The sequence below is a fragment of the Arachis duranensis genome, chromosome 3, assembly GCF_000817695.3.
Source record: "Arachis duranensis cultivar V14167 chromosome 3, aradu.V14167.gnm2.J7QH, whole genome shotgun sequence".
Lineage (NCBI taxonomy): Eukaryota > Viridiplantae > Streptophyta > Magnoliopsida > Fabales > Fabaceae > Arachis > Arachis duranensis.
The window spans coordinates 387,871-415,334 of record NC_029774.3 but is presented as its reverse complement, the minus strand read 5'-3'; the positions used below and the strand labels follow the sequence as shown (position 1 = coordinate 415,334).

Below are 27,464 nucleotides of genomic sequence, written 5' to 3'. Positions count from 1 at the left end.
TGCAAACAGCTCGGAGTATTATTTATTTATTGTTGGGCTTGTTATTTAGTGGGGGTATTTATGTCATTTTGTCACTATCTCTCCCACGGGAAAAAGCGCGGGAAAACGCACACTAGTTCTAGCTTCAGCCTCCACCTAAGATCAGAGAACAGGATTTTCTTCCTTCGTTTTGCTCTTCAACTTCGCATAACTTCCCAACTTCGATAGAAAACTCGCCGATCTCCTGCCACCAATGAACGGCGATGCCCGGAGACGCGACCGGAGGGACAACCCCAGGAGGTCGAAGAAGCAGAAGCTGATTTGCAGTGCAGAGGAAGAACTTGAGGCCAGATTAGGGTTCGATCTCTTCTCTGAGGGTGAAAAGCGTCTTGGATGGTTGCTCAATTTTGCATCTGTAAGCCACTTCATTTTCCCGCGTTCGTTTTTTTTTTTTCCGTTGCTTCAAATGTGTGGTTTTGTTGCTACGATCACCGATTTTCCACTACCTCATATTGGTTACACTTGACTTTCTTGTTTTTATTTTCACTAACGATTTTATGCAGTTGCAGCAAGTTGGTTTTTCTCTAAGATGCTATTCCAACGGACTGATAGTTGCTTTACTATATTTTGCAGTCTTCTTGTGAGGATGAAGAGACCCACAAAGTCTACAGTTGCGTCGATCTTTACTTTGTTACACAGGTATTGCCGTATTGCTTGTATAAAATGCTTCTCCTGATTCTCTTTCCACGCAAATAGTAACCTGGTTAGGTAAATTGTTCACTGAATGGAGTATGCTTGCAGGATGGATCTTCCTTCAAGACTAAATACAGATTTCGTCCTTATTTCTACGCAGCTACAAAGGTGAGCAAGCACAATCGCATGCATGATTGTGTATGTGTTCATCAATTATCATGCTCATTGCTTTCAACTTCTTCTAATAAGCATCATGATGTTGGTGCCATTTATGGTTTGCATAACTGTAACAGAATAAAATGGAGATGGATGTTGAAGCATACCTGAGGCGCCGTTATGAAACTCAGATTGCAGACATTGAAATTATAGAGAAAGAAGACCTGGATCTTGTAAGCAATTTATGCATCTCTCATCTGCTTCAGTTTAATCAACTTTACAAATCTGCATTTCACATTTTTTTTTATGATCTGTTTTCTTGAATTTTAATTATTTCCGTAGTTTTGAAGGTCAAGTCAATGACATAGCGAGCCTTAGTATCTTGCTACTGTTTGTGAATTTTACAGTGTTTTCTGAAAAAGAAATCTAGCATTTATGTTTCTTCGAACTATTCATTTTGGCTTTAGTTCAATATTACTATGCTTGCTTTGTTTCTCCTCATAAACAAATTCTGATTTAATTCCATTACTCTCCCAGAAAAATCATTTGTCTGGCTTAAGAAAACCTTATCTAAAGCTATCATTTGATACCGTGCAACAATTGATGACTGTAAAGAGTGACCTGATGCATGTTGTTGAAAGAAATCAGGCAAAGTCTGATGCTGCAGAAGCCTATGAGTCCATATTGACTGAAAGAAGGTATATTGAAGTTTAATGAGACATGGAATTGTTGGACTGAATTATCATACCTGACTTACTTTAACCATGCAATGATATATTTTAACATTGATTGGTTTTTCAAAGATAACTTCTCTTTTGTTATCTTGTCTGATCCTTTACTTGTTTCTTGCATGACAGAGAACAAAAACCACAGGACTTTATAGATTGCATAATTGATCTCCGTGAATATGATGTTCCTTATCATGTTCGCTTTGCCATTGACAATGGTACTTTTTGATAGTTTTTCCAATGATTTAATATATATAATTGGTATTATTAGTTACTATGACACTAAAATTCACATGTGACCCAGATATACGCTCTGGCCAGTGGTATGATGTTTGCGTGTCCAGTACTGGGGTTACACTTGAGAAGAGAACAGATCTTCTGCAGCGCGCCGAAGTTCGTGTTTGTGCATTTGACATTGAGACCACAAAACTTCCACTCAAATTTCCTGACGCTGACTATGATTTGATTATGATGATTTCATACATGGTAGATGGGCAAGGGTATTTAATCACAAATAGAGAGGTAAATCTAAATTAGTTACACTGATGTTTGATCAATCTCTCTCTTACTGTTGTCATATATTATTACGAAGCAAATAACTGAAAACTTGTTTCATCAAAAACCTCTTATCAGCAGTCTCATGATAAATATTTTTTTATTTCTCTTTCTTCTCTTAACAGATTCTTGTTATTTAGATTATTAATCTGCAAATGGTTTGAGTTCCCAAACATCCTGTATTTTAGATTTTTAGGTGCACCTCAGGTTGATTAGTTTGCATCGAGCTATTGAATATACTGTGGGTCTTTGATTCTATATTTGAGATATATAACTAGAGGTTAGAGTAAATAGCATAGGCATAGCCAATGAATCATACACGATCTGGCAAGTTGAATTAGAGTAAACTATATAACCCTTGTGCACCAACTGTAGTTGTTAATTGATCCAGAAGTTGTGCATCCATCGAATGTATCAGAAAGATTGAACTGTTATCTTGCTGATAACCATAAAAAATTGTTATATAATTATGGTGCTTTGATTTGCAGTGTGTTGGTGATGACATAGAGGATTTAGAGTACACTCCTAAACCAGAGTTTGAAGGCTGTTTTAAGGTTACAAATGTTCAAAATGAGGTAAAGGTTTACATCAATTCATGAATAATGTGTTATTTTACGTCAATTGCTTACTAATTACTTAAAATATTTCCCTTATGTTTTATTATGATAGTTTCTATTTTGTTCAGGTTTATCATCATCTGTTTTCCTTTTCATACGAATGAATTTTATCGCTCTTGCAGATTGAACTTCTTAGATTATGGTTTTCTCACATGCAAGAGGTGAAACCTGGTATTTATGTGACGTATAATGGTGATTTTTTTGATTGGCCATTCCTTGAGAAAAGGACAGAACATCATGGGTTCAAAATGAGTGAGGTATGTCACAAGTTTCTTTTTGACAGTACTATAATTTATGCCAATTGTTGTTAATAGCTCACCTTGGAGAATGATTCTTGCTTCTTGTAGTCTTTGAGGCAATTTTTTTGCTTTTGACTGCAATAGTTATGACTTTCTTATTTATGCCGTAGTTAATAAACGGATTTTTTCCCCATCTTGGAAGTTCTGGGAGAAGTTGTGTTTGTGTTGTTTAATGGCTTCAAGTTCGCATCTTATTCTGAAGAATATTATTTTAGAGGTTAAATTACTTTTCAAGGTCTTTGTAGTTTCACTTAAATTTTAATTAGATGCTTATAGTTTGAAACATCGTATCTAATTTTTGTATTGCATATTTTCAAATAGTTCTCCATGGTTTAAACATTTCTAATCAAGTGCCTATGCTATACAAACATTTTTCAAATATATGCCTCTAGTTTAAAAATGTGATCAAGTGTTTCTATTTTGGATGAGAAATTGCTGTTTTCTGCTAAAAAGTTTATTGTATAGGGACTTGATCACAACATTTTGAAAGATAAGAACCTAATTGAAAAGTATTTACGTAGTATACCATTTAATTAGAGATGTATAAATTATAGGAATCAGTTTCAATTTTTTTGTACAATATTGGGACTAAATTACAAACTTTAAATTATAGGAAGCTAATTGAAAGTTGAGTGAGCTATAGGGTATGCAGAATAATTAAACCTATTTCAGATGATTTCTCATTCAAACTTGTTAATAGAATATTTCTTTTTCAACTTTATTATTTAATCTTGCAGGAATTGGGGTTTCAGTGTGACAAGAATCAAGGGGAATGTCGTGCTAAATATGCTTGTCATTTAGATTGTTTTGCTTGGGTTAAACGGGACAGTTATCTCCCTCAAGGAAGCCAAGGCCTAAAGGTAAAAAGTTTGTATTCCTAAGTTCTCAATCTTTTTGCATATTGTTTTGTCCTTTTTAGTAAATTAGTAATATTTTTAAGAGTTCAATTTTGATGTAGTATGAAAGCTTTATTACACTATTTTTTGCTACGTTCGCAATTGGATAATGGTCTAATCAGTTTTCAGCATTAATACATGTTTAATATGAAAGTTTTAGGTTCACATTGATTTTATCTTTGAAATTTGAAAGATCTAACTTCTCTCCACCGGCTATAATCTCATGAATACTGAATAATGCTAATGGCAGTTTTCATTGAAGACCTTATTTAAGTTGAAGTCCTCTCAAATGGAATCATCAATGACTTCACAGTAAATTAGTAGGCTGGAAATTTACGATTAATTCTCAACTACTAGATAAGAGAATTATAAATAGTTTTGTCTAGTTACTGCTGGAGGATGTGCTATTTACATACAAGAACAATAATGCCTTGTCCCACTTGGTGGGGTTGGCTATCAATTTGAATAATGTAATTTATTTAACTTATTAGCTACTTAATCTAAGTTTGATATTTGTCAAATGTGAAAATGAATGGTTATTTTTACATTGAATTGAACTGTCAGCTTCCTAGAAATTTTATCCTTTTTTGCCTGACTTCTTTTTTTTCCCTAAATTTATTTAGGCGGTTACAAAAGCAAAGTTGGGTTATGATCCCTTGGAGGTGAACCCTGAGGATATGGTTTGCTTTGCAAAGGAAAAGCCTCAGGTATGATTGGTTTTGATACTGACTAATGTCTTTTTTGCCTCTTTGCAGACTTTAATGATTGTGAACAAACTAGATGTTCACTTGGTTGCCTTGTCCCAACTGTTTAATTTCCATTGAAGGAAGTGTAGTATAATTGTGATCTTTTTTATTTAAGATAGATAAATGTTATTATTTGGTTAATAAAAATGTAAGACAGTAGGTTTTGAATTAGAATTAGTTTTCTGGGTTTTGTTCAAAGGGGGACTTCTACAATATGCTAATTTTCTAGGAGAAACAAAGCTCTTCTTATTTCTTGGGTCTTTTGGATTCTGGTGAATATCTGAACCGTGGGGTTTGCATATCTTTATACCAAATTCATGGATGTGTGTAGTATATCGATTGTTGCCTGTTTAATTGTGAGATCTACATTATCAAGAAAAGATGGATGGGGAAGTTTCTTAAGTGCCGTGCCATTTTTTTTTCCATGTTCAAAGCAACTGTGCAGTCTTAGTTCTAGTTGGAAGGGACTATTATTTTTTGTCCCTGTTTTTTTATGGTATGCCATAGTTTGTGATTGGAGTTCTCAATCTGAAAATTTATGCTTCCGGCTTGTCCTGAAATATGTTGATAATTTTATTGATTTTTGTTAATTTTAATTGTTATTGCCAATGATGGCTTCCTGATTTTTCTTTTTATTCATTTATTTATTTTGTTTGTTTTGAATTGTTACTGCAGACAATGGCTTCCTATTCTGTTTCTGATGCAGTGGCAACTTATTACTTATATACAACTTATGTTCATCCCTTTATTTTCTCCCTTGCTACTATTATACCCATGTCACCAGATGAAGTCTTGCGCAAAGGCAGTGGGACCCTCTGTGAAATGTTGCTCATGGTTCAGGTGGGCTCTTATGCACATGTTCAGTGAAATTGATTCTTTTTTTTTTCCATATCCTGGTTACTTGTTTCCCTTTTAATTATTTGCATCTGTTTCAGGCATACAAAGCGAATGTTATATCTCCTAACAAACACCAATCCGACCCAGAGAAGTTTTATAACAATCATCTTCTTGAGAGTGAGACATACATAGGTGGCCATGTAGAATGCCTAGAAAGTGGTGTTTTCAGGTCTGATATTCCAACTAGTTTTACACTAGAGTCATCTGCCTATGAGGTTTGTTGTTTACTACATTTTTAATTATTGATTCTTGACTATTTACTCCTTTCCGTATTATACATGCCATTCAATAAGAATTTTCATATCTAGATGTTATTTATTCCCTGCATGGTTATTTTCTCACTCCCTGCAAAATAGGGAAAGTGGATTGATTTGTGAGGCCAGAGATGCAAACATTAAAAACCATTTTTATCTACTCAGTTCTGGTTATTTGTAATGTATGTGCGTGTATCTATGTTATCATGTTAGTTCTGCAGATTTGTTTCACTAACTGCTGACTGGTGGTGTTCCAGCAATTGATCAACAATCTTGATAGAGATCTACAGTATGCTATAAGAGTAGAGGGTAAAATGGATTTGGAATCAGTCTCTAATTATGATGAAGTAAAGAATGCCATCATGGAAAAGGTACTAACTGTGTTTTTTGACAGGCCAAAAATTTTCATTACTACTTACTGGCCTGTAATGATGTCTAAAGTTGTAATTGTTTGGTTTCTAATATTTTCAAAAACAGTTATGTCATTCACATGCCATCATGGTGGCTAATAATTAGTTTATTTCTTGAATATGTTGTAATCCTGAAAATTAAAATTTTTATTTATGACACCAATAAAAAGATTATCATAACCAGTTTCTCCCTGTCAATGCAGCTTTCAAAATTACGAGATGTTCCAATACGTGAAGAATGCCCCCTCATTTATCATCTAGATGTAGCTGCTATGTATCCAAACATAATTTTGACAAATCGACTTCAGGTATGCGTTCCACAATATTATAATAATACTCGGTAGCTGGAAATGCAATTATACGAGCTTTTTTAACTCATAAGTACGTCTTTATCCACTATAACTTGAAGAATTTAAGCTATGAGAGGAAAACAGAATTAAATAATTATGTTTGTCTTTTTGAGGTCTTATGTACTCATGAGACTTCCTGTGCATAATGCATATGGATAAGTTTGGTAACTCTGGAATATCAACGTTTTCTCCAATTTTACTTGGCTGGATTTCTTAAAAAATTGAATAGTAGGAGGAACCTGCAAAAGTGGCCATGCATCTCACCACAATGTCACAATGATTTCTTAGCTTTTTCTGGCCAGATTCATGTGGATTATCACTTCTGTTAGAAATGATATCTTCTTGATTTTATCAACTTCCAAGTAAAAATTTGGAAGAAAATTTAAGAATGTTTGTGCTGCTTATGCTGTGTTATTGGGATTTATCTTTCTGAAATCTGAAGTTATGATGCATGCTGGTGCCTTATGTGACGTTTCTTTCCTATTTGTAGCCGCCGTCAATTGTTTCAGATGAGGTTTGCACTGCATGTGATTTCAACCGTCCTGGAAAGACATGTCTACGCAAACTTGAGTGGGTTTGGCGTGGAGAAACATTCATGGCAAAGAAAAGGTGTGCGTCTCTTTTTGGTTAATGCTTGCTATCATTAGCATATTGCAGATTTATTTGTGCATAACTGACTGAAATATCTATTTGAAATCTTTCAGTGACTATTATCATATAAAGAAACAGATTGAGTCCGATTTTGTTGATGGTTCTAACGTGAGGTTATCAAAATCTTTTCTTGACCTGCCCAAGGCAGAGCAACAATCAAGGCTGAAAGACCGTTTAAAGAAATACTGCCAGAAGGTTGGTATTGTTTTTTTAACAACTTTGTTTCATAATAGAGGCCATACTTAATCAAGATGGCATTCACAGGCATACAAGCGTGTTCTTAACAAACCAGTTACAGAACTCCGTGAAGCAGGAATCTGCATGCGTGAAAATCCATTTTATGTTGACACTGTTCGCAGGTGAGTTAAGATAATTGTATATTGATTGAGTAGTAAGTTAACCTTTGCAGTATTTAGTTGATGATAGATAATATGCCCTTATGGTGTATAATCTGCAGAACATATTTGGTAATATAAGTTCATAAATTTAATATTGTCACATTAAACTTCAACTTCAAACATAATCTCCTCAATTTTCCTTGCACCATTGGTTGGTTGCTTTCTGTTATAACTTCTAAGCCTTGGTTTTGTGCTATCTGGTTCATGGTTCAAGTTTCCGAGATAGAAGATATGAATATAAAGGTCTTAACAAGGTTTGGAAAGGAAAACTGTCAGAAGCCAAGGGGAGTGGAAATCCTATGAAGATCCAGGAAGCACAAGTATGGATTATATTTATAGGCTTGTTCATGGTCAGGTTAATATGGTCAATACATTTTTATGTTGGGTTTCATTTTGTTTGATTATTTTGTGATCCAGGACATGGTTGTGCTTTATGATTCATTGCAACTTGCTCACAAGTGTATACTTAATTCCTTTTATGGATATGTTATGCGCAAGTGAGTATATTGATCTCTGTGTTTTTTGAAAATTTCATACACGGGATCTATTCAATAAGATCTATTATTCTTCTTTTAATCATCTTGTGTATCCATATTTATTTTATAGGGGTGCTAGATGGTACTCCATGGAAATGGCTGGAGTAGTCACATATACAGGAGCAAAAATAATTCAGAATGCCCGCTTGCTGGTAGACAAAATAGGGAAACCACTTGAACTAGATACTGATGGTATCTGGTGTGCACTTCCTGGGTCTTTTCCAGAAAATTTTACTTTTAAAACAAAGTATGTTTTATTCATGATTTGTGTGGTTATTTATTTAAATGACTATAACCGTACTTGAAATATAATATACCTGTAATCTTTGGTTCTGCTTTCTGTTTTTAGAGTACTTAGGACTGCACTAACGATCATTTCTATCTTTTCACCTTGGTCTTGGATATGCTCACTAAAGCACATTCAAGATGGGTGCCATGGAGCATATAGTCCTATTAGGAGAATCAAGATAAAATGAATAAATAAATGAATTACTAGAGTTGTGGAGACAAGCTTTGGATGTGTATGGCAACTCTAGAGGATTAAACTATAGCATCCAAACTGAGTGGTAAAATTGGAGAGTGCTTTGGCTGTTATTTGCAATAGAAAGTACGACTGAAGCTTAAGGGTAAAAATAAATCTTAACTGCATATTGACAATGTGTATGAGACTAGGTCTTGGGCTAGCATGGATGGAATGTTGCAATAAATGAATGGGTTGAGTAGACAAGATATAATCAGGAATGGATGCATTAGAAAGAGATTTGGGGTACTGCCACTTGTAGAACAGATGGTAGAATTAGGTGGTTTGAATATGTTTGGTGAAATCTTGTAGCTAAAGGTAGGGGGGACCTAAAGAAAACCATATGCAAATCATTAAAAGAGACTTAACGGTTTAAACATGAACATGATTTTTGATAGAACATTATGCCATTATTAGATCCAGGAAGCTGATCCTGTTACTGGGACAAGGTACAATTGTTCACTTGTTCTTGTTGAGGAATACTTCAGAAATTGTTGACTGTGCTAAAATTTGTAGGCCAGATTTCGGTGATTGTTTGTTAGGGTGTAGGCAATTCATTCAGCTTCACCTTTTTAATCTTTACCCTTCTTTGTCTCTCTTCCAAAACTTAATTTTCTCTGCCTACTTTTGACGGTTTAGAATCTTGGTAGTTAGAATTCTGAAGAATCTTTTTCATACTTATTGCATTGTAGAGATTCGAAAAGGAAGTTGACAATCTCATACCCTTGTGTTATGCTAAATGTTGATGTGGCAATCAATAATACAAATGATCAGTACCAGGTAAGCTTGGAATTCTTTTATGTAAAAAATAACTAAATTCGCAATATGCTACATGTGCTTATATTTGATGCTTTGCAGTTCATAGATTTGCAATCTACTGTTTTCTTTACTTTTATTTATTTTAAAAGTTAAGTACTTCATATGTTATATTTCCAATTTTCTGGTAGACACTCACAGATCCAATAAGGAAAACATATACTACTCGTAGCGAATGCTCTATAGAATTTGAGGTGGATGGACCATACAAGGTAAACTAGAACTGTAGTTTATGATTTGAATATTCTCCCGTGCTCCACTATTTGTGAATGACTTATATATGGTTTGCTTTGATGTAGGCAATGATTCTTCCTGCTTCCAAAGAAGAAGGAATTTTAATTAAAAAACGATATGCTGTTTTTAATGATGATGGAACCCTTGCAGAGCTTAAAGGTTTTGAGATCAAGCGAAGAGGTGAACTGAAACTAATAAAAGTTTTCCAGGTAATATTGGTTAAGATCGTTAGCTTCAAGCACAAAGCATCATAGTATTTGATATGGATAAATCATTAGGATTGAGGATATCTGTTCCTACTTTCTTCTTGATGGAACACATATTCAAGTGAAAGTTGAAAGTGGAAGACAAGTTATATTTATTTTGGCAATTTCTATTCAGCCATTTGCTTATTTCTTTCCTGATATTATTTTTTTTAAAATACAAATATTGTAACTTACCTATTATCATTTCGAAACTTGGCAGCTGCCTAATCACTGACTTGGTTCATGTGATAATTTTGTGAAAGTTCTCTTTATGTTTAGAATGATTTTATGACTTTGTTTCTTCTTTAAAACACATATTCTTGTCACAGGCTGAGCTATTTGACAAGTTTCTCCATGGCTCAACCTTAGATGAATGCTATTCAGCTGTTGCTGCTGTGGCAAATCGCTGGCTTGATCTTCTTGATGTATGCTAACGATCCATGGTTTACTGTCTAATTTTATTTTTGTATTAAGAGCCTTGGGATTTGTTTGTTTAAATTAGTTTGTTGAGGATATATTTGTCAGGATTTGATATAACCTTTGTTTCCTTATTTTGTCATTGCTTTCTGACATACAGAACCAAGGGAAGGATATTACAGACAGTGAGTTGCTTGATTACATCTCAGAATCAAGTACCATGAGCAAGTCATTAGCTGATTATGGTGAGCAAAAATCTTGTGCTGTCACCACTGCCAAACGTCTTGCCGACTTTCTTGGTGATACAATGGTCAAAGATAAAGGTCTTCGATGTCAGTACATAGTAGCAAGTGAACCTAAGGTACAATAAAAAAAATTATCTCTTTTGCATCCACCCACAATATTTTGCTAGTTAATTGCTTAGTGATAAAGAAAAACTCATCGTCTCTGCAGGGAACACCTGTAAGCGAGCGTGCTATTCCTGTTGCAATATTTGAAACAAAAGCTGGTAAAATTTCTTGTTTTTATGATTAACAAATTACAATTCTATTCTTTGCATTTTAAACAAGGAAGCATTTGCATAATGTTTGCAGAAGTAATGAAGTACTATGTTCGAAGATGGTGCAAGGCCTCATCAGATGTTGGCATTCGGTCCATAGTTGACTGGTCCTACTACAAGCAGCGGCTTTCTTCAGCGATTCAAAAAATTGTCACAATTCCCGCTGCCATGCAAAAGGTTTTAAGTTTTCCTTTTGGCATATTGAAGTAATTGATTCTTGTATTTTTCGTATTTTCTCTGAGGGGTTTAATACTTACAGATTGCAAATCCTGTTCCTCGGGTAGCTCATCCGGATTGGTTGCATAAGAAAGTTCGTGAAAAAGAGGACAAGTTTCGTCAACGAAAATTAGTTGATGTCTTTAACTCATTTAAAAGGGATGATCGCTCAAAAAGGAATAGTGATTCTAATGGTGTCAGCCTTATGGCTGATGAAGAGACTGTGATTGACTTGGAGGATTTTGGAAACAAGGCCAGGAATTTGCCAATTGGTCCTAGACCAATTATACGGCATTATAAAGCTAATAATGAAGGGAATTCAATTAAGCTCAGTGGTCATGGAAATTCTGAGCAACAACATATTGATAATAGCAGCAAGGACGAGTCACTTTCACTTTTTCAACAAAAGGAAATATCATCTGAAAATGTTGACAGAAATGTTGATTATCAAGGATGGCTTGAAATAAAGAAGAGAAAGTGGAAAAGTATCCTGGAAAAGAGAAAAAAGCGAAGGTAAAGTTCTCATTGCAATCTTAGTATTGAAGTCCATTTATATCAATATCTATGATTATATTTTGGAGTGGTTCTTCTAAGATCAAGCACCAGAAGTCAATGATGGATTGTTTGGATCTTCTACCAAAAATGATTTGTTTTCTGTGTTGGGTTCATTGATGTTACCCACCACTATGATTGTGACAGTTAACTACGACAGCACAAATGAATGCCCAAAAGGGGTCACAGCCAAATTGTGGAGGTTCATGCTCCCATATGTAGGGCAATTACTTGTCTTTGGATTTTGTTTGAAGAAAGTCTTATGTATATCTCTTCAGAATTTAGTAATTGCTAAGATATCCTAAACTTTGGGGAAATGAAATTTGTATCATTATGAATGCCTAAAAATTTTCTTATACTTGGTTCCAGCACCAGCAAAAGGGCCAAAAAAAAAAAAGTTCTCCTCTGACTTCGCTGGTGAGACCCTGTCATTCTTGTACCCTACCCATTGGCCACTTTGTAGGGGTTAACTCCTAAGTCCTGCTTAATATCTGAATGTTCATCTCTGTGGTTTTATTTTTGTGAGCTTCCCATTATTATTGATTAAGGAAGCGAGTTGACTTTTTCAGATTGGAGAATTCAAAGAAAGCTGATAGGATGAATGGTGTTCCTGAACAAATGAATGGTACAACTGGTAGAACAAATGTCAGTTCATATTTTAGAACGAATGAAGTAGCCCTGAAGCGGTACCATTGGCAGGTAAGTGCAATTAAATTCTGTAACGACCAATTGGTTTTAAAATAAGTCTATGGTCTCTTGATTTCCTTATTTCCTGTGGTTCAGATAATACAACTACTTCAGAGCTCACAGATTGGCCAATTTTTTGCCTGGGTAGTTGTTGATGGGATTATGCTAAAGATTCCTGTTTCGGTTCCTAGAGTCTTTTACCTCAACTCAAGATCACCAGTTACTGAAGAATTTCTTGGCAAAAGCGTCAAGAAGACACTTCCTCATGGAAAGCAAAGTTATAATCTGTATGAGGTACTAGTGATTTTCTTATATATATATATATTTTAAAAAACATTTTCTTCTTGTTCTTTTATTTTTCCTTCAAAGCAAGGTATTAATTGTGCTTTGGAAATTTTGCAGGTTTCAATTGACGAAGTTCAATTTAAGGAAGCAAGCAAAAAACTTGCAGCTCTTCTAGCAGATCCTGATGTTGAGGTCCGCATATAGGATTAAGTGACTGTTGCAAATATGCAATTATATTCAAGTACTGAACTCAACTTAAAAGATTCCTCTTTTTTTATTTTTGGGTCAGGGAATATATGAAACTAAGGTGCCACTGGAGTTTAATGCTATAGTCCAGCTTGGTTGTGTATGTAAGGTGGATAAAAGTGCCAAACAAAGAAGTCTACAAGACTCATGGAATTTGAGTGAATTGCACATGAAGACCACAACCGAATGTTCTTATCTCGAACAATTGATATCCTTTTTTTACTTGTATCATAGGTAAGTGGAGATTCAATACTTACCAAGATATCTTCTCAACAATTTTCGTCACTCGACTGTTGGCTAAAAGCTGGATTATATTTTATTCAAAAATAAATTTCATGCATTTTCATTACTTTGCAAATTATAGTAGTGTTTATATTTAACATTTTTTTTAATGGACTTCAGTATCTCTGAGGGACGGGCTATATACGTTGGATATTTTCCAGCATCAAAATCAATAACAGTTGTGGTAGTTAATTCATATCAAAACAAGGATTTATCACTGGCTTATCTTGAAAGACAGTTTCACGATGCATGCCAAGCTTTGTCTATTCAGCCACCTCCCCGGAATAGCATTAGTTTTAAGGTAGATGAACAACACTTGTCTGATCATAATTTTGTTCCCTTTTAGTAGATCTTAATATCTAATATGTAGATGTTCTTTTGACTATTGCTTAAAATGGTGCTTCAATCCTTCAAAGATATAGGTGTCACCACTTCTTTTGGTGATAAAAGAATAATATTAATTTAAGACTAAGAATAATACAAGAAGATGGGCAGATAAAGGATTTCCTTATAAAGGCCACAAAAGAAAAGACTATGAATGAAGTGTCACTTTCCAATTATTCAATATTTCTAAGAGGGGAAGTCTCCTAAAAAGATCATGAGCTTTACACCAAATAGATCCTAATATCTAAGCTTATCCTATATAACTTTCTTGTCTGAAAATCTGTCATTGAAGGTGTATAAATGGCTCTCCAACCAAATACTCGGAACAATGGCACACAATACATTGCTTCGTAGCTTTTGCCTCTTTCCTACTCTCAAAACCAGAAAACTTAATCTAGAAAAATTTATCTAAGGTTGGAGGGCACTTCCTCATTCACAAAAGTCATTAAATTAGTTGTTCTTTGTCAAACTAAGAAACGAGTTCTAATTTTGAGACTAATTTGATGACATTTTGCTTGCTTGATGGTCTAAATTGATATTGATAATACTTTACAATGCTGAAGAATTAATTTGGTGCTGAAAATCTATTGAGGTGTAAAACAATGACACTTTGATTCATTGAGGGACTAAATTGCTGACATGAGTCTCTCAGGAACTGTGGTGTCGGCCGTTATATCTCTGGATGATGTTAATAGGAGTTAACTATTTCCATCTTTTGGCATTTCTCCATATAAGTGTATGAATACTTATCCATTTCCATGTTTTTTGTTATAATTATATCTTATGTTCAGGTGGACTATGTTTCACATGTCAAGGATGCTGAAACTTTGATGCAAAGAGCAATAAATGATCGCAGGTTTCTTCTCATATCTTATTTTAAAGAAAGAACCAGAATTAGGCTGCCCTTTTTCAAATGAGACGATGCTTCCTTGTTCTCTAAATATTCCTTTAGCTGCTTAGTGCAAATAAAATTAACGGGATACAATGTAATTTTTTCTTTATGGAATGCATTATAATTAGTATATAAGTATCTCAATTATAGTTGACCGCAGTGCCAAAACTCTCAAGTGGCAACCCTATTGATAAATCTCCTTTCCATGACTGCCATCAGTTGATATTGACGTTTCTTTCTTCATTTGGTCTCTCAGAGTATAGTAATTAGTATCTGAACTCCGTACAAACTTTTCCTTTTCCCATAATCTGTTACGAAAATTCTGGAACAAGTCATTCTCAATTTCCTTCTAATATAATTTACATGCAAGTGATGTCTTGCATCTTGACCATAAACCTAATATCCAATAATAAAAGCCATGACCTTAATTGAGCTTTGGTAACCAACAAGGAAGTTGGTTTGTGATAGAGCCACATTATGATCTCAGGGGACTAGGTTTAGGGTTTGAAAGTTGGTGTGGTGGTATAACATTTGTGTCTACAATGTTATATTAGTGTCATTAAATGTTAGTGCAGTGGTATAACATTTGTGTACACAATTTATATTAATGTTTGAAAGAAGACTAAGAGTGATTAGCATTTGAAATTTAGAGATGCTTAATTTCTTCTACCTTAATAAGGTTTTGAAGCTATACTACTCTACCATAAAATTTATGATGTTTGTTGTAAACGCCTCATATTTATAAAATATCAAAATTCATTTTTTCCACTACCTGTCTCTATACCGAATTATCTTTTGTCTTCTCTGATACTGTTTATCATAGGAATGAATATCATGGACCTATGGTTGCTATCATTGAATGCCCAAATGTTCAACTTTTGAAATTGGGTATTCGATCGCTAGATGATTTTCCATGCCTGAGTATTCCTTGTAATGCCCGTGATAGTCAATATCAGGTAAACTTGGTTCTTTTCATGGGTGTTTGCATTTAAAGCTCTTGTGTGTGTGTGTGTGTGTATAAAATATTGGTTTAAAAGAAGTATTCAACAATGTCTTCACCAAGGTGGTTGTCTTAACTTGAATTCTTTTATCTTGCTACCTATAATTTAGTTTCCAACATGTTAATTAATTTTGGCTCCTTGTAGATTCTTGGATGGCAACAAGTTGCTGGAAAAATTGGAATGCAACGTTGTGCTGCATCAGGCCAATGGCTAAATGAGAGAATTGCTCTCTCAAGATATGCCCATGTAAGCACTAGAAATCCTTGGCATATTTGGAAAAATTACAAAAGAAATAGATGATTCATTTTTATTGCTCGTTGCCAGTTTAGGAATACTTGAACAATCTAAATTTGTTAATTAAGTCACGAGTAAAAACTCAATAAAACTTGATGCCCATCGTTAACCTGTTGATTGGTTAATTGTTCTTCAAGTGGAAGTAATTTATTGAGAAGTTCTGTTTTGCAACTTTCACAATTGCATTTTGTTTTTATATGCATATGAATTTCTTTTGCAGGTACCACTTGGGAATTTTGAACTTGACTGGCTTATATTTACAGCAGATACCTTCTTCTCAAGAGCTTTGCGTGATAGTCAACAGGTTCCGATTTTAAGTTTATGTATATGAATGTTATCTGCAAACTGAAACTTCATGACTTACTGGTTCATCCTTGATTCTATTGTTTGATGTACTTATATAGGTACTTTGGATATCGGATGGCGGTCTTCCTGATTTAGGTGGCATTAATGATGAAGAGACCTGTTTTCTTGACGAGGTAGGTCCATAGATATTTAACTTGTTAAAGCTTCAATGTTTTTTCTTTTCACTTTTTCCGAGATTTAACCTTGTGTTCTTCAGGGATCATTATGATTACTATTCAGGAACAAACTTGTTTCCAAGTACCTCAGACACCTATTTTTCATTCCAGAATGAGACTTTAAATGTTGACTATACTGCTAAATTTTTTTTCCTTTTAATTTTTGCGGAGTGAGGGGAGGTGGGGGGGAGGATGAAGTAACTGCTATTTATGATATAATAACCAGTTGTATTCATTTTAATTTGTTAAATCTGCTATATTGTCGGGGGAGCATCTGCAAGTTTTAAAAACAACTTAACAATGAATCAAGCAGCCACTCTCCATGACAAAATGATCAGGTTTCAATTGTGGTTACTTAAAAAGTTTGCTGGGAAAGATTGTACGTAGGAATAGTTTCTCCACGCTAATGCTGTGATTATTTGATTAATGAGCATGCTCATTTTGGTTCTTTTGAAATTGACTGCTGTGCTATCTGGATATAGGTCCACCAACCTGTTCTTACATATCCTGGAGCTTACAGAAAAGTTACTGTTGAGTTAAAGGTTTGATATTAACAGAGTTATGTTTCACTAATTGATTGAAGTACATACAACTTGGTGACGTTTATAAATATTTTTATTTGTTTATGTTACAGATACACCACCTAGCTGTGGATGCCCTTTTAAAAAGCAACCAAGTCAATGAAATGGAAGGAGGTGCTTTATTAGGATTCGATAATGAATTTAATTCTGGAGCTAATCCCGCTATTGATCAGAGTGGCTTTGATGAGGCTGCCTCATGTACACATGCCTTTCGAGTCCTGAAACAATTGATTCAGCGGTGCCTTGCAGATGCAGTTACATCTCAAAACACATATGCGGATGCAATGTTGCAACATCTGTATCGATGGCTTTGCAGGTTTTTACTGTGTTTACTTGTCTCCTGCTACCTCTTTTTTACACGTATAGCTACTAAATTCCTTCCCATATTGCAGCCCTCAGTCAAAACTTCACGATCCAGCTCTTCACCAGCTACTTCACAAGGTAACAACATTCATCTTCTTTTCCTCCTTATCTTAAAATTTTTAATCTTTCCAAAATGTATAGCCAACTTGACAGGGCAAATAAGAAGGTTTAGTGAATTGGATAACCCCTGAGATGTTACAACTTGTTCCCACCTTTAAAATAGGTTTTCCATTATTTTGGTTTTATGCTTGTTGGCCTTTTGTCAGTTCATTTCATTGTGACTTGAATATTTAAGTTTAAATCTCTTACTACTTTTTTCTTTATAATGTCTTTTTATTGCTTGGTATTATAGGTCATGCAAAAAGTGTTTGCACTGTTGTTGGCAGAGTTCCGCAAGTTGGGTGCAACAATTGTATTTGCAAACTTCTCAAAGATTATTATCGACACAGGGAAATATGATCTTGCTGCAGCCAAGGCTTACTGTGACAGTTTGTTAAGAACTATACAGTCTAGGTCTGTCTTGTAAAAGCCATAAGTTAAATATTTTTCTTCCCAGTCCTGTTATGGAGCCAACTTTCTCCGGCCAATAATCAGCCAACTTTCGTGGTGTTGCGCATCCAAACTTCAAAAAATCTGGCGTCAAGGTGCTGGTTCTAGCACCATGGCATCACGACTGCACGAACAAAAGGAAACTTCTGGTGCCGTGACTTCCCAAACAAGAGAAAATTTTCCCACTGTCGCAGCACCAGTTCTAACGCTATGATGTTGGCTGAAAAATGTTGGGATAATCACATTTAAACCTATTTACTTTTAGGAGATTTTTGTTGACTTCTTTAAAAGTGAAAAATCTACAATATTTTACTGAACAAAATATTGTCCACAAGCTCTTACTATGTCTTGCTGATTTTGTAGAGACTTATTTGAATGGATTGAGTTGGAACCACTTCAGTTTTGGCGGTCATTGCTATTCATGGATCAGGTTTGATCATCATGCATTTTGTTAATTGTTTAGTCCTCCCCCTATTGGTTGTTGGTAATGCATCTAAGTATTACTTGTGAATCATAATGTAATTTTGTGCAATTTGAAGTGCATGTAGTTGTGCAGTCTTGCAATCGTTTCACTCTTATGTTATTTAATTCAAATCAGCATCATTGCCTAGTTATTGTTCTTTTCCTCCTGTAGTATAACTATGGTGGAATACCAGCAAAATCAGATGAATCTCAAGTTGACATTATATCAAGCTGGAATATTGCTGAGTACTTGCCAAAGAAAATCCAGGCAAGTTGCCTTCCATGAATGTTACTTTAAATATAAGTTTGAAGGCAAAGAATTGCTACTATGGAGAATTGATTTATTGAATTCTAATTGGTTAGCCTTTAATATTGAAGCTATATTTGTATTCTTCATCTCTAATTTGTTTAGTTATATTATGTCTCCCTGTAGGATCATTTCATTGTCATTGTTTCTCAATTCTTGTATATTCCTTGGAGCTATGCACAAAAGCAAGCAGGAATCAGGGAATCAATGCTGAATGGTGATTCCTGCACCCCATCGATTAACATTGGAGCTGCAGAGGCTTTGGAATCAGAAATGATAGAATATATCAAAGAACAGGTAAAACAATTAGAGCTTTGAGGAGTAGGGACTGAAGTTGTCTGATATTTTGATTCAAAATATTAGTTGTTATATTATTTTGCCTTCTATTCCACAGATTAGCTCTTACTTCACGGACAATCTTTTGCGAATTGTTCGTGATATTGTTCTTCACATGAAAGGGGCAAGCAAATCAGAAGATGACCCAAGTACATCATCTGGCCTTCCTCAAATTGTGGGTGATCAACATAGAGGGGATGCTTCCTTGGAATTTATCAAGCATGTCTGTGCTGTGTTGGCCCTCGACCATGCTGCAGCTATTCATGTATAATGAAATTGGAATGGCTTCGTTTTCCATGGGCTGTTGATCTTTTTCTCTATGTATATTCTTGGTCCGCAAATTGATAGTCTCATTGTACCCTTCACAGGTCATGAGAAAGAATTTGTTAAAATATGTTCGTGTTAGGGAGTTTGCTCCGGAAGCTGAGTTTCGTGATCCATGTCATTCCTTCATCCTATCCAATGTCATTTGCAGGTAAAGAAGGAAATTAAATAAGAAATGTTTGCATAAATCATTTCCTGTGTATTTACTTACGAATGATCACAATAGGATGAAGTGTGGGTAACAAGATAATGAGGTGATAAGTCTCAAATACTAAATGAATAAACAAAAATGAATCATTTAGTCATCCTATCATTACTAAAAGAAACAGAAAAATCAAAGAAATACATAGATTTCTATTACGCAACAATACGATTTTTTTCCCGCAAGTTTTCAGAATATCAATAGATTTCTATCTCGTGTTTGTGTGGCTGCATATTATTCCCTCAGCACCTTATTATTTGTCACTCATTTTTCTTTGCATTATTTATTGTTGAAGTATCATTATGCTTTTAATTTATAATAGTATTGAAAAATATTCTACTATTCTATCTCTTCATTAGTGATTCTAAGTTTTTTAATGCAAAGTGATAAAAAAAAAAGAATGAATGAAGTATTAATTAGTGTCCAAACTCGAAACTATTAAATTTGTCAAATGAAAATCATCATATAATTTGGTCACCATTCATATCTTGCTTTTTTATTTTATATAAATTTTTACGGGGTTCCATATAGTTTTATTATACTTTATCTTTCATTATTGATTTAAAAGGTAGGACATAGAGAAGACATGTGACAAAAAAATAAAATGATTTCACACAAGGTCATGGGAAAATTTATCTTTAGAAGATCCATCTTTAGGAGTAAGTTGGTGGGTTGTGTAAATTTTTTTGCTCAAGCTCAAGGGTTTAATGCAAAGAGAGGAATTGAAGAAGTTAAAGTCATTTTTACGTTTTTCTCATAACCTGATTCAGTTTGTCTTTATATATGTTAGTTCTAACCTTTTTTCTTTTCCTTTACGAAGAAATATCGATGCTTCCCTTATTCACATATATATAACTCTCTTTTGTTGTGTTCCCCCCTCCCTTGGGACAGCTATTGTAATGACTGCAGAGACTTGGACTTGTGCCGTGACTCGGCTTTATTGACTCAGGAGTGGCGTTGTGCGGTGCCACAGTGTGGCCAGCCTTATGACCGCGAGGTGATGGAGAATGCGCTTCTTCAGATCGTACGACAAAGAGAGCGGCTTTACCACCTTCAAGATCTGGTGTGCCTCAGGTGCAACCAGGTCAAAGCTGCACATTTGTCTGAGCAGTGTGCTTGTGCTGGCTCATTTAGGTGCAAGGAAGACGTTACTGAATTTCGCTCAAAGATGCAGGTTTTCTTCAACATAGCTTTTCGTCAGAAATTCCAACTTCTCCAGGAATGTACCTCTTGGATTTTAGAACTTAGATTGTAAATATTTCAACAAAACACCTAGGAACTAAATGTGCACAGGGATGCGCTCGGTGGCACTGTTGTAACCAATTCTTTTATTCTTGATACATGCATGCATGATGTGAAATGTGTATATGAAATGTTTATCGTTATCAATTTAGCTTAGAAGCGTATCAAGCTTCAGCTTTCAAACAATCGATATATGACGAAATTGTTTATATATCAAAGCGCAAATGACTAGTGTATAAAATGCAAAAGTTTCCTTTTTAAATGTCATTATATTTGCCGAATATAGCGGCATGCCACCGCAACCCATTTAAATTTAGTGTTACTGCATCTTAATCCAAAAGATTAAAGAGTATCAATAATTTAAATGTTGTGCTACCAATGATGATAGGGTTGTTTCGAGTGATAAGCAGTGAGGTATTACTTTCGAAACCTTGTGTATGCAGGAAATCCCGCTAGAGTGAGAGAAGCACCACCCGTGATAAGGTTCGTCATTTGGATTGGATTCGAGAATCCGATCCAGATAAACATGGACGACACCTTAGACGTCGGAGCTGGCAACTATAAAGTATTATTTGTATCGTGCTTGCTTAGCTGTTTAATATAAAACTTAAAAAAAATACATATGAGAAAGCAACTTATATATTAAAATGGTTCCTCATACTTTCCCTTTATATATATATGAGTCGTGTTTTAACGCATAATAAAATCGAATGGAAAAGATTCATTCTCTTAGTTAAGCGTTAAAAGTTCAATTTATTTTGGATATGGAAAAATTTTAAAATTTCGGACTAACTATGTACCTATCAAAATAGCTATAAGAAATTGGTCATCATTCTAAAATATGATATTCCTGAAGAATAAAAGAAAGAAAGAAAAGTGGTCCTCTGTTACCTCCATGACCTATGAAACATCACAAGTGGATCACTTTTACAAAGAAAAGAAAAGAAAGAAAGATGCATGGAATTTATTTTGCACGTTACTTAAATTTGGAAGAAGCCACTTCTTGTGCAATAATAGAAACTACAATTTATGTAAGACTATTTGAGCTCCACGCATTGGTTTAAGATTAAGGAAATTGACTGGAGCATGTGTATATGCAGGGGAGAGCTCAATTGTGAAGCGTTGTAAAAGCAATGTGAAGAATATCTTGGCTTCCATTAAGGAGAAATTTTGGCCAATGCACATTCTAGGCCCCCATCCAAATGGAAAATATGAGACCTGACCTTTAGTCGCTTTAGCAATTCCTTCTGAAAATCTTTCTGGTTTGAACTCTCTTGCATCATCACCCCATAGCTCACGATCATGGTGGATCAAAAGTATTGGTAATGAAATTTTAACTCCAGCAGGTAGTGATAGGTTTTGCATCTTTATATCTTTGTTGAGTGTTCGACTGAAAAACAGGGTTGGTGGGTATAGCCTTAACACCTCATTTAAGATCATTGATACCTATATATATATAGATATGCCAAACAATATCAACACCTCAAGACTAATACAATTCTAGCAAGTAAAACAAATTATATATACATGCTTACGGTTTTAAGGCGATTGAGGCCATCACTGTCTGGCTTTCGGTTTCCAAAGACTTGGAAGACTTCTTCCCTCGCACGTGATTGCCATTCTGGATACCTACTTAGCATCACCATTGTCCATACTATCAAAACAGCCGTGGTTTCTTGTCCTGCCATGTAAAATGTGTAGCATTCTTCCACTATCTCTCGATTACTCATTCCATGTTCTTTTATTTCTTTGCTGTTTGATTCCAGAAGTATCCCTAATAAGTCACTCTTGTTAACCTCCTCACCATCCTTCATTGCTTTCTCTCTTTTCCTGATGATAGCTTCAAATGATGCTTGCATCTCTCTATCAATTTTAATCATACTCCTATTAACACTAGTAGGAAGCAACCTGCAAGATACATGATGAGTACCTAAATAGAAAGATTTGAACTTAATTAAAATGGTTAGTTATATGTCTTACCACCATCCTGGAATGTGAATATATTTTAGTCTCATTATAAGTCTAGCTTGCTTAGTAAGGAGTTCAAATATTCTTTTTCCTTCTTGGTAACTGCTTCCAAAGGCTGTTCTGGAAATAACATCGCAAGCCAGATTCTGGATGAAAGGCTCCACATCAATGTCGCATTTACCCTCTGAAGACAGCATCTCCTCCCATTTATGAATCACATCATGGCAGCATTGGACCATTGTTGATGTTAGAAGCTATAGACATAGTTAGTAGCACACTCAGTAATGCTTAACATATATACATACATACATGTTGGAATAAAAGCAAATTAAACTAACTTTCAATTTCTCCATATGGAAAGCAGGGTTGATGATCTTTCGATGTGTGTGCCATTGTTGGTCCTCATAATTTGGAAGTCCAGAGCCCAATAACTTGGCCACACGCCCCAGCTTAGGCTTCTCTTTCTTGAAGTAACTGTTATTGGTAAAAACTTGTTTAATATGCTCAGGGTTTGTGATGTTGACCTTCAGTGTCTGACCTTCCCAGTAAAATGAATTCTTCCCTGTCCATCACATCATTAATAACTCTCTGTTTCTTCCGTATGATACGATATATGCAATAAATGTGAATAATATAGGTAGGAGTAGGAGCGAACCAAATTTGATGATAGCATGATCGGCTGTAGAATAGACACGTGGAGCTATGTCCTTGTCATCAGAGAAAGTCATTGGCTTCATGTTATAAGAAGAGGAGTTGTTGTTGTTGTTGTTGGAGAAGAGGGAGTAGGGGTTGCCATGGAAGCCTTGCTCCCTGAGAAGGGTTTCAAGCTTCTTAGGCCTCAGGAAGAGCCAGTTGAGCAGCTTCCATCCCCCCACCGCCAGCATCAGTAGTCCAACCGCCGTGACAAACAGCCCCTCCTCCATTAATTACTGCTTGAAGGCAAGTGTGGGATAAGATCGGATCGCAGAGCAGAATGAATATTTTAAGGCAGGCAGACACGAGGACCGCGAGCCGGTGCCTGGTGTTTATTTTATTTGAAATACAGATGGTGTTGGAGTAGTTAACAAACGATGTAACTTTCTAAATAACAATTAACCATTCACAACTTATTTATAAACCAAATTAAAGAGCACAAAAATGATCTTGTGTGTACAAGTGTAAGATTTAATGCAGAGCAGACAAGACACGAGGAACGCGAGCCGGTGCCTCATCTTTATTTTATTTGAAACACAGAATGATCGCGCCACGCGTGGGGCGCTGTCATAGTCACCGGTCGATACCATCTGCAACACTCATATTCATAAAGAAAAAAGCATCCCCTCCTCCATTCATGTGTAGGACTGGATCAGAGAGCGTAATCAATATTTTTAAAAGTCTTTAAATGATTTGATTGATTTGATTAAATTTTATCTAACAGTTAAAGTTAACCATAGTTGAGTTTCCACCTTTTACTAAACTGTTATGCATTCTTGACTTCATATTTTTGTATTAATGCTAAATATCTTTTGTATTGGAGGTGTATTGGAAGTTACGGTAAAATTAGAAATAACCATACATAGTGTGAATAAATTTAAATACTAATCTTAATTTTTAAATTTTATAATTTGAAATTAAATAATTAATTAATGATCTAATTTTTAATTTTACCATTTTTTTAAATTCATTATACACATTGTACACAATTAATATTAATTCCCAATACTTTCTCAAGCTTAAATAATTGTTGTTTGTTGTATATATATTAAGAAAATTATAAGTAGACAATAAAAATACTAAACAATATGAACAATAAATATATGGGATGTTCATTTCATTAGGTGTGCGGATGATTATTCTAATATTAAAATTTAGATGAATAATTTGGAGGTACAGTATGTTTTAATTTGATTGATAGTTGTTCATGTTATTCAAAAAAATTATTGGTTACTTAGTATTACCTTATATATTAACCTATTCAAATATTGTTCTTATGCATTTTCACATATACTATTTATATAACTATTCAAATTTCAAAGGCCTTATTATGTAAATAATAATTGTTTTGTTGCTTGCTAGAGTTGTGGATCGGATGGACTTCGAATTAAGAGCAACAAGTTCGATCTAGAATGTTTCTGGATTTAGGCACAAGCTTTACAGAAGTATTATCCCGAGCGTCGATAGATCGGTAGATGAAGTCACCTCCAAAAATATTTCAATGCAAAATAAGTGTTCGTACAATGAGACATTTAATTAGGATAAAAATAACGTATTTTTGAAGAGAGGTAAATTTCTCTCTCATTTATATTTTATAATTTGGTGAGTCTTTTGACTCGGATCCATCCCTTTGAAAATTTCTGTCAGCTATCCAGATTTTCATCCAAAAAGAACAATACGCGGGTCATTTTTTTATGTAGATCGAAGTCCTATCAGACGTATAAGAATAAAAGACCTGTCGAATCGTCAGTCCGTATATTAAATTTTCGGCTCTTATTAAACTTGGGCATCATAATAATAATAATAATAATAATAATAAAATGTAGATTTGATAATTAGAGATGTTTGAAGAGAAGAATAAATAGCTAGAAAAAAGAACTTCACATGTTACATTCGATTGCTTTTTCAGGGACATTCAAAATTGGGTTGTTGCTACTACATACAATAATGCTTGACAAAATGCATTCAGATTTCATAATATTATGTATAAGCATAGCATCGTTCAGCCACATATGACTGACCATATTATTCGTGAGTTGATTGATTGCCACAGAAAATAAAACCCTCTTCAATTAAATAATATATTATATGATATAGCAAATGCATGTGAATCTGAATCATTTCATTTTCTTATGAGTTATAGAGGAGGTGTTATCGGTTCAGTTTGGTTCAGTTTTAGATCAAAAATCAATTGAATCGATTTATTCGGTTTTTATATAATACCAACTAATTGGTTTGTTATCTGTACAACAATCGAATCGAATCCAACCGAACTAAAAGCGGTTTCGTTTGGTTGGTTTTTCGATTTTTAAATCTTAACTAATAGAAAATTAATCTTAGTAAAATGATGTTCAAAATAATCAATAAACTGAAATAATATTACATTACATTCAAATTCAACACAATTTCAACTCATTCCAACAACTAAACATAAAACAAACACATTTGTTAAGTCTAAAATTTTGATTTCAATGTATTATTAAACCACTTCTGCAGTTCGGTTCGGTTCGGTTTAGTTCGGTTTCTGCTGAACTAATCGGTTCACTTTAGAAAAAACTAAAAAAACCGATTTTTTTGGTTTTTATTCAGTTATTGTAAATTTCGATTCGATTTTACGGTAAATTTCGGTTTGGTTCGATAACTTACACCCTAGTTATCAGTTATCATTTATGATCTCCTATAAAATATAATGTCATCATCTTCACCATCATGAGACAAAAGCTTAGGTCAACTATAAATTATAGTAGAGTTGCGTATGATTATTCCCCCTAGGAGCCAACAAATTAAACTTAACCTCCATTTGTGAATTGAGATATACTATAATTAAAATTTAAAATGATGATATATATAAGATTACTTATAAAACCCATTATGTAGTGCTGCGATACTAATTAATAGTCGGCAATAAACACATGGAGTATAGTTTAAAGAGTGATTATATTAACATATTTATATTATTTTATTTGAAAAATTAATTATAAGCATAGAAGGAGAAAAAAGGACATTATGTGTGTTTTTTTAACTGTTTCTTTCTTCCTTTCCAATATTTATCATGTTATGCCTTTCTTCCTCATTTTCATATTCCAATAAGTTTACCATTTTATTTCTAGTTTAAATCACTATGGACACATCATAGTTTCTAACATGAAAATTAATTAATAAGCATATATTATCGCGAAACATAATTTTTCTTCTTTTTTTTCTTTTTTTCACTTTTGTCTCCTTAACAACTATATTGTTTGAGTCCAATATTTCCTTTAATTACTATTTAATAGGATGAGCTATACACGAGCAATCATTTTCTACATTTTAAAAATACGTTTTGCTTACCTGATATATTGGTTAATTATTAGAATACCAAAGAATTATAGTTTTACTTTGTCTCGTGTACTATTGAGAGGTATTTACAAATTTGATTAATTAATATTATTAATATTATTAATATTATTATTAATATTATTAAACGGTTATTAACTGTTTTATACTATTTGGTTGAAGGGACACAACCTTTTAAAGATTGTGTATGTTCAAAACATTATGTCTATTGGTTAAAGGAACACAACTCTTTAAGAGTTGTATATGTTCAAAACATTGTATTTATTGGCAATAGAAATGACACAACCATTTGTATACGTAACTAATCATAATTGCTACGTACAATATGTATAAATAAATCTTTGTCCACTATTTCAGATATGAAGTACTAAGCGTACAATTTACACTATTATTAAGAGATTTTCTTTATTCAAGAGAGTTGAGAATTTCTTACTATTGCTAATTAAGAAATTCTTAGGTTTCATTATATCCTGGGAGAGTATTGTCATCAACCATATAGCAACTAAGTGTGGGGACAAATATCTCTCTAAAGAAAGCGATCTAATCGTACCTTTAAACCACTACACAAATATAAGATTTTGTCATCTTACCATCTTCATATACCCAACAATTTTAGAGAGATATTTGTTGAAGATGGCACAAGATCAAAACACTACGTTCAAGGTCATGAATCAAGAGTTTGTCAAATTAGATCGCTTTGATGGAACGAACTTCAACCGTTGGAAAGACAAGATGATGTTTCTTCTTTCAGTTCTCAATCTTGCATATGTGGTTGACCCAAAGAC

The 27,464-nt window shown here is 34.2% G+C and overlaps 2 protein-coding genes across 6 annotated transcripts; one reads left to right on the top strand and one right to left on the bottom strand.

The window, feature by feature from the left end:
• The first annotated feature begins 131 nt into the window (after positions 1-131).
• On the top strand, positions 132-20,898 carry LOC107476420 (DNA polymerase epsilon catalytic subunit A). Of its 4 annotated transcripts, XM_052259241.1 has the most exons (49): positions 132-394; positions 613-678; positions 781-840; positions 966-1,061; positions 1,366-1,526; positions 1,686-1,774; positions 1,861-2,078; positions 2,600-2,686; positions 2,851-2,985; positions 3,765-3,887; positions 4,547-4,630; positions 5,345-5,509; positions 5,605-5,781; positions 6,078-6,191; positions 6,434-6,538; positions 7,071-7,189; positions 7,285-7,426; positions 7,496-7,590; positions 7,844-7,949; positions 8,047-8,126; positions 8,236-8,412; positions 9,378-9,465; positions 9,633-9,713; positions 9,801-9,944; positions 10,310-10,405; positions 10,558-10,758; positions 10,851-10,905; positions 10,991-11,133; positions 11,216-11,685; positions 12,294-12,423; positions 12,508-12,705; positions 12,814-12,888; positions 12,986-13,176; positions 13,345-13,525; positions 14,400-14,464; positions 15,324-15,456; positions 15,646-15,747; positions 16,016-16,099; positions 16,200-16,274; positions 16,799-16,858; positions 16,951-17,213; positions 17,290-17,338; positions 17,613-17,773; positions 18,173-18,239; positions 18,444-18,539; positions 18,705-18,875; positions 18,973-19,179; positions 19,283-19,389; positions 20,332-20,898. In XM_052259241.1, exons 1-49 carry the CDS (start codon positions 233-235, stop codon positions 20,693-20,695), a joined length of 6,618 nt encoding a protein of 2,205 aa, XP_052115201.1. In that variant the 5' UTR covers positions 132-232; the 3' UTR covers positions 20,696-20,898. The 4 variants fall into 4 exon arrangements, 1 of the variants encoding a protein (XP_052115201.1); XR_008007140.1 differs by lacking the exons at positions 19,283-19,389; positions 20,332-20,898 and having other exon boundaries at positions 18,444-18,543; positions 18,973-19,109; XR_008007141.1 differs by lacking the exons at positions 18,973-19,179; positions 19,283-19,389; positions 20,332-20,898 and having other exon boundaries at positions 18,173-18,293; positions 18,444-18,543; positions 18,705-18,747.
• Positions 20,899-21,511: 613 nt separating this feature from the next.
• Positions 21,512-23,738, bottom strand: LOC107476421 (11-oxo-beta-amyrin 30-oxidase). 2 transcript variants are annotated; one of them, XM_016096224.3, is made up of 5 exons: positions 23,306-23,737; positions 22,989-23,212; positions 22,663-22,904; positions 22,218-22,590; positions 21,512-22,128 (listed from the first exon to the last, which is right to left on the bottom strand). In XM_016096224.3, exons 1-5 carry the CDS (start codon positions 23,571-23,573, stop codon positions 21,703-21,705), a joined length of 1,533 nt encoding a protein of 510 aa, XP_015951710.1. In that variant the 5' UTR covers positions 23,574-23,737; the 3' UTR covers positions 21,512-21,702. The 2 variants fall into 2 exon arrangements, with proteins under 2 accessions (XP_015951710.1, XP_020992829.1); XM_021137170.2 differs by having other exon boundaries at positions 21,865-22,072; positions 23,306-23,738.
• Positions 23,739-27,464: the final 3,726 nt, after the last annotated feature.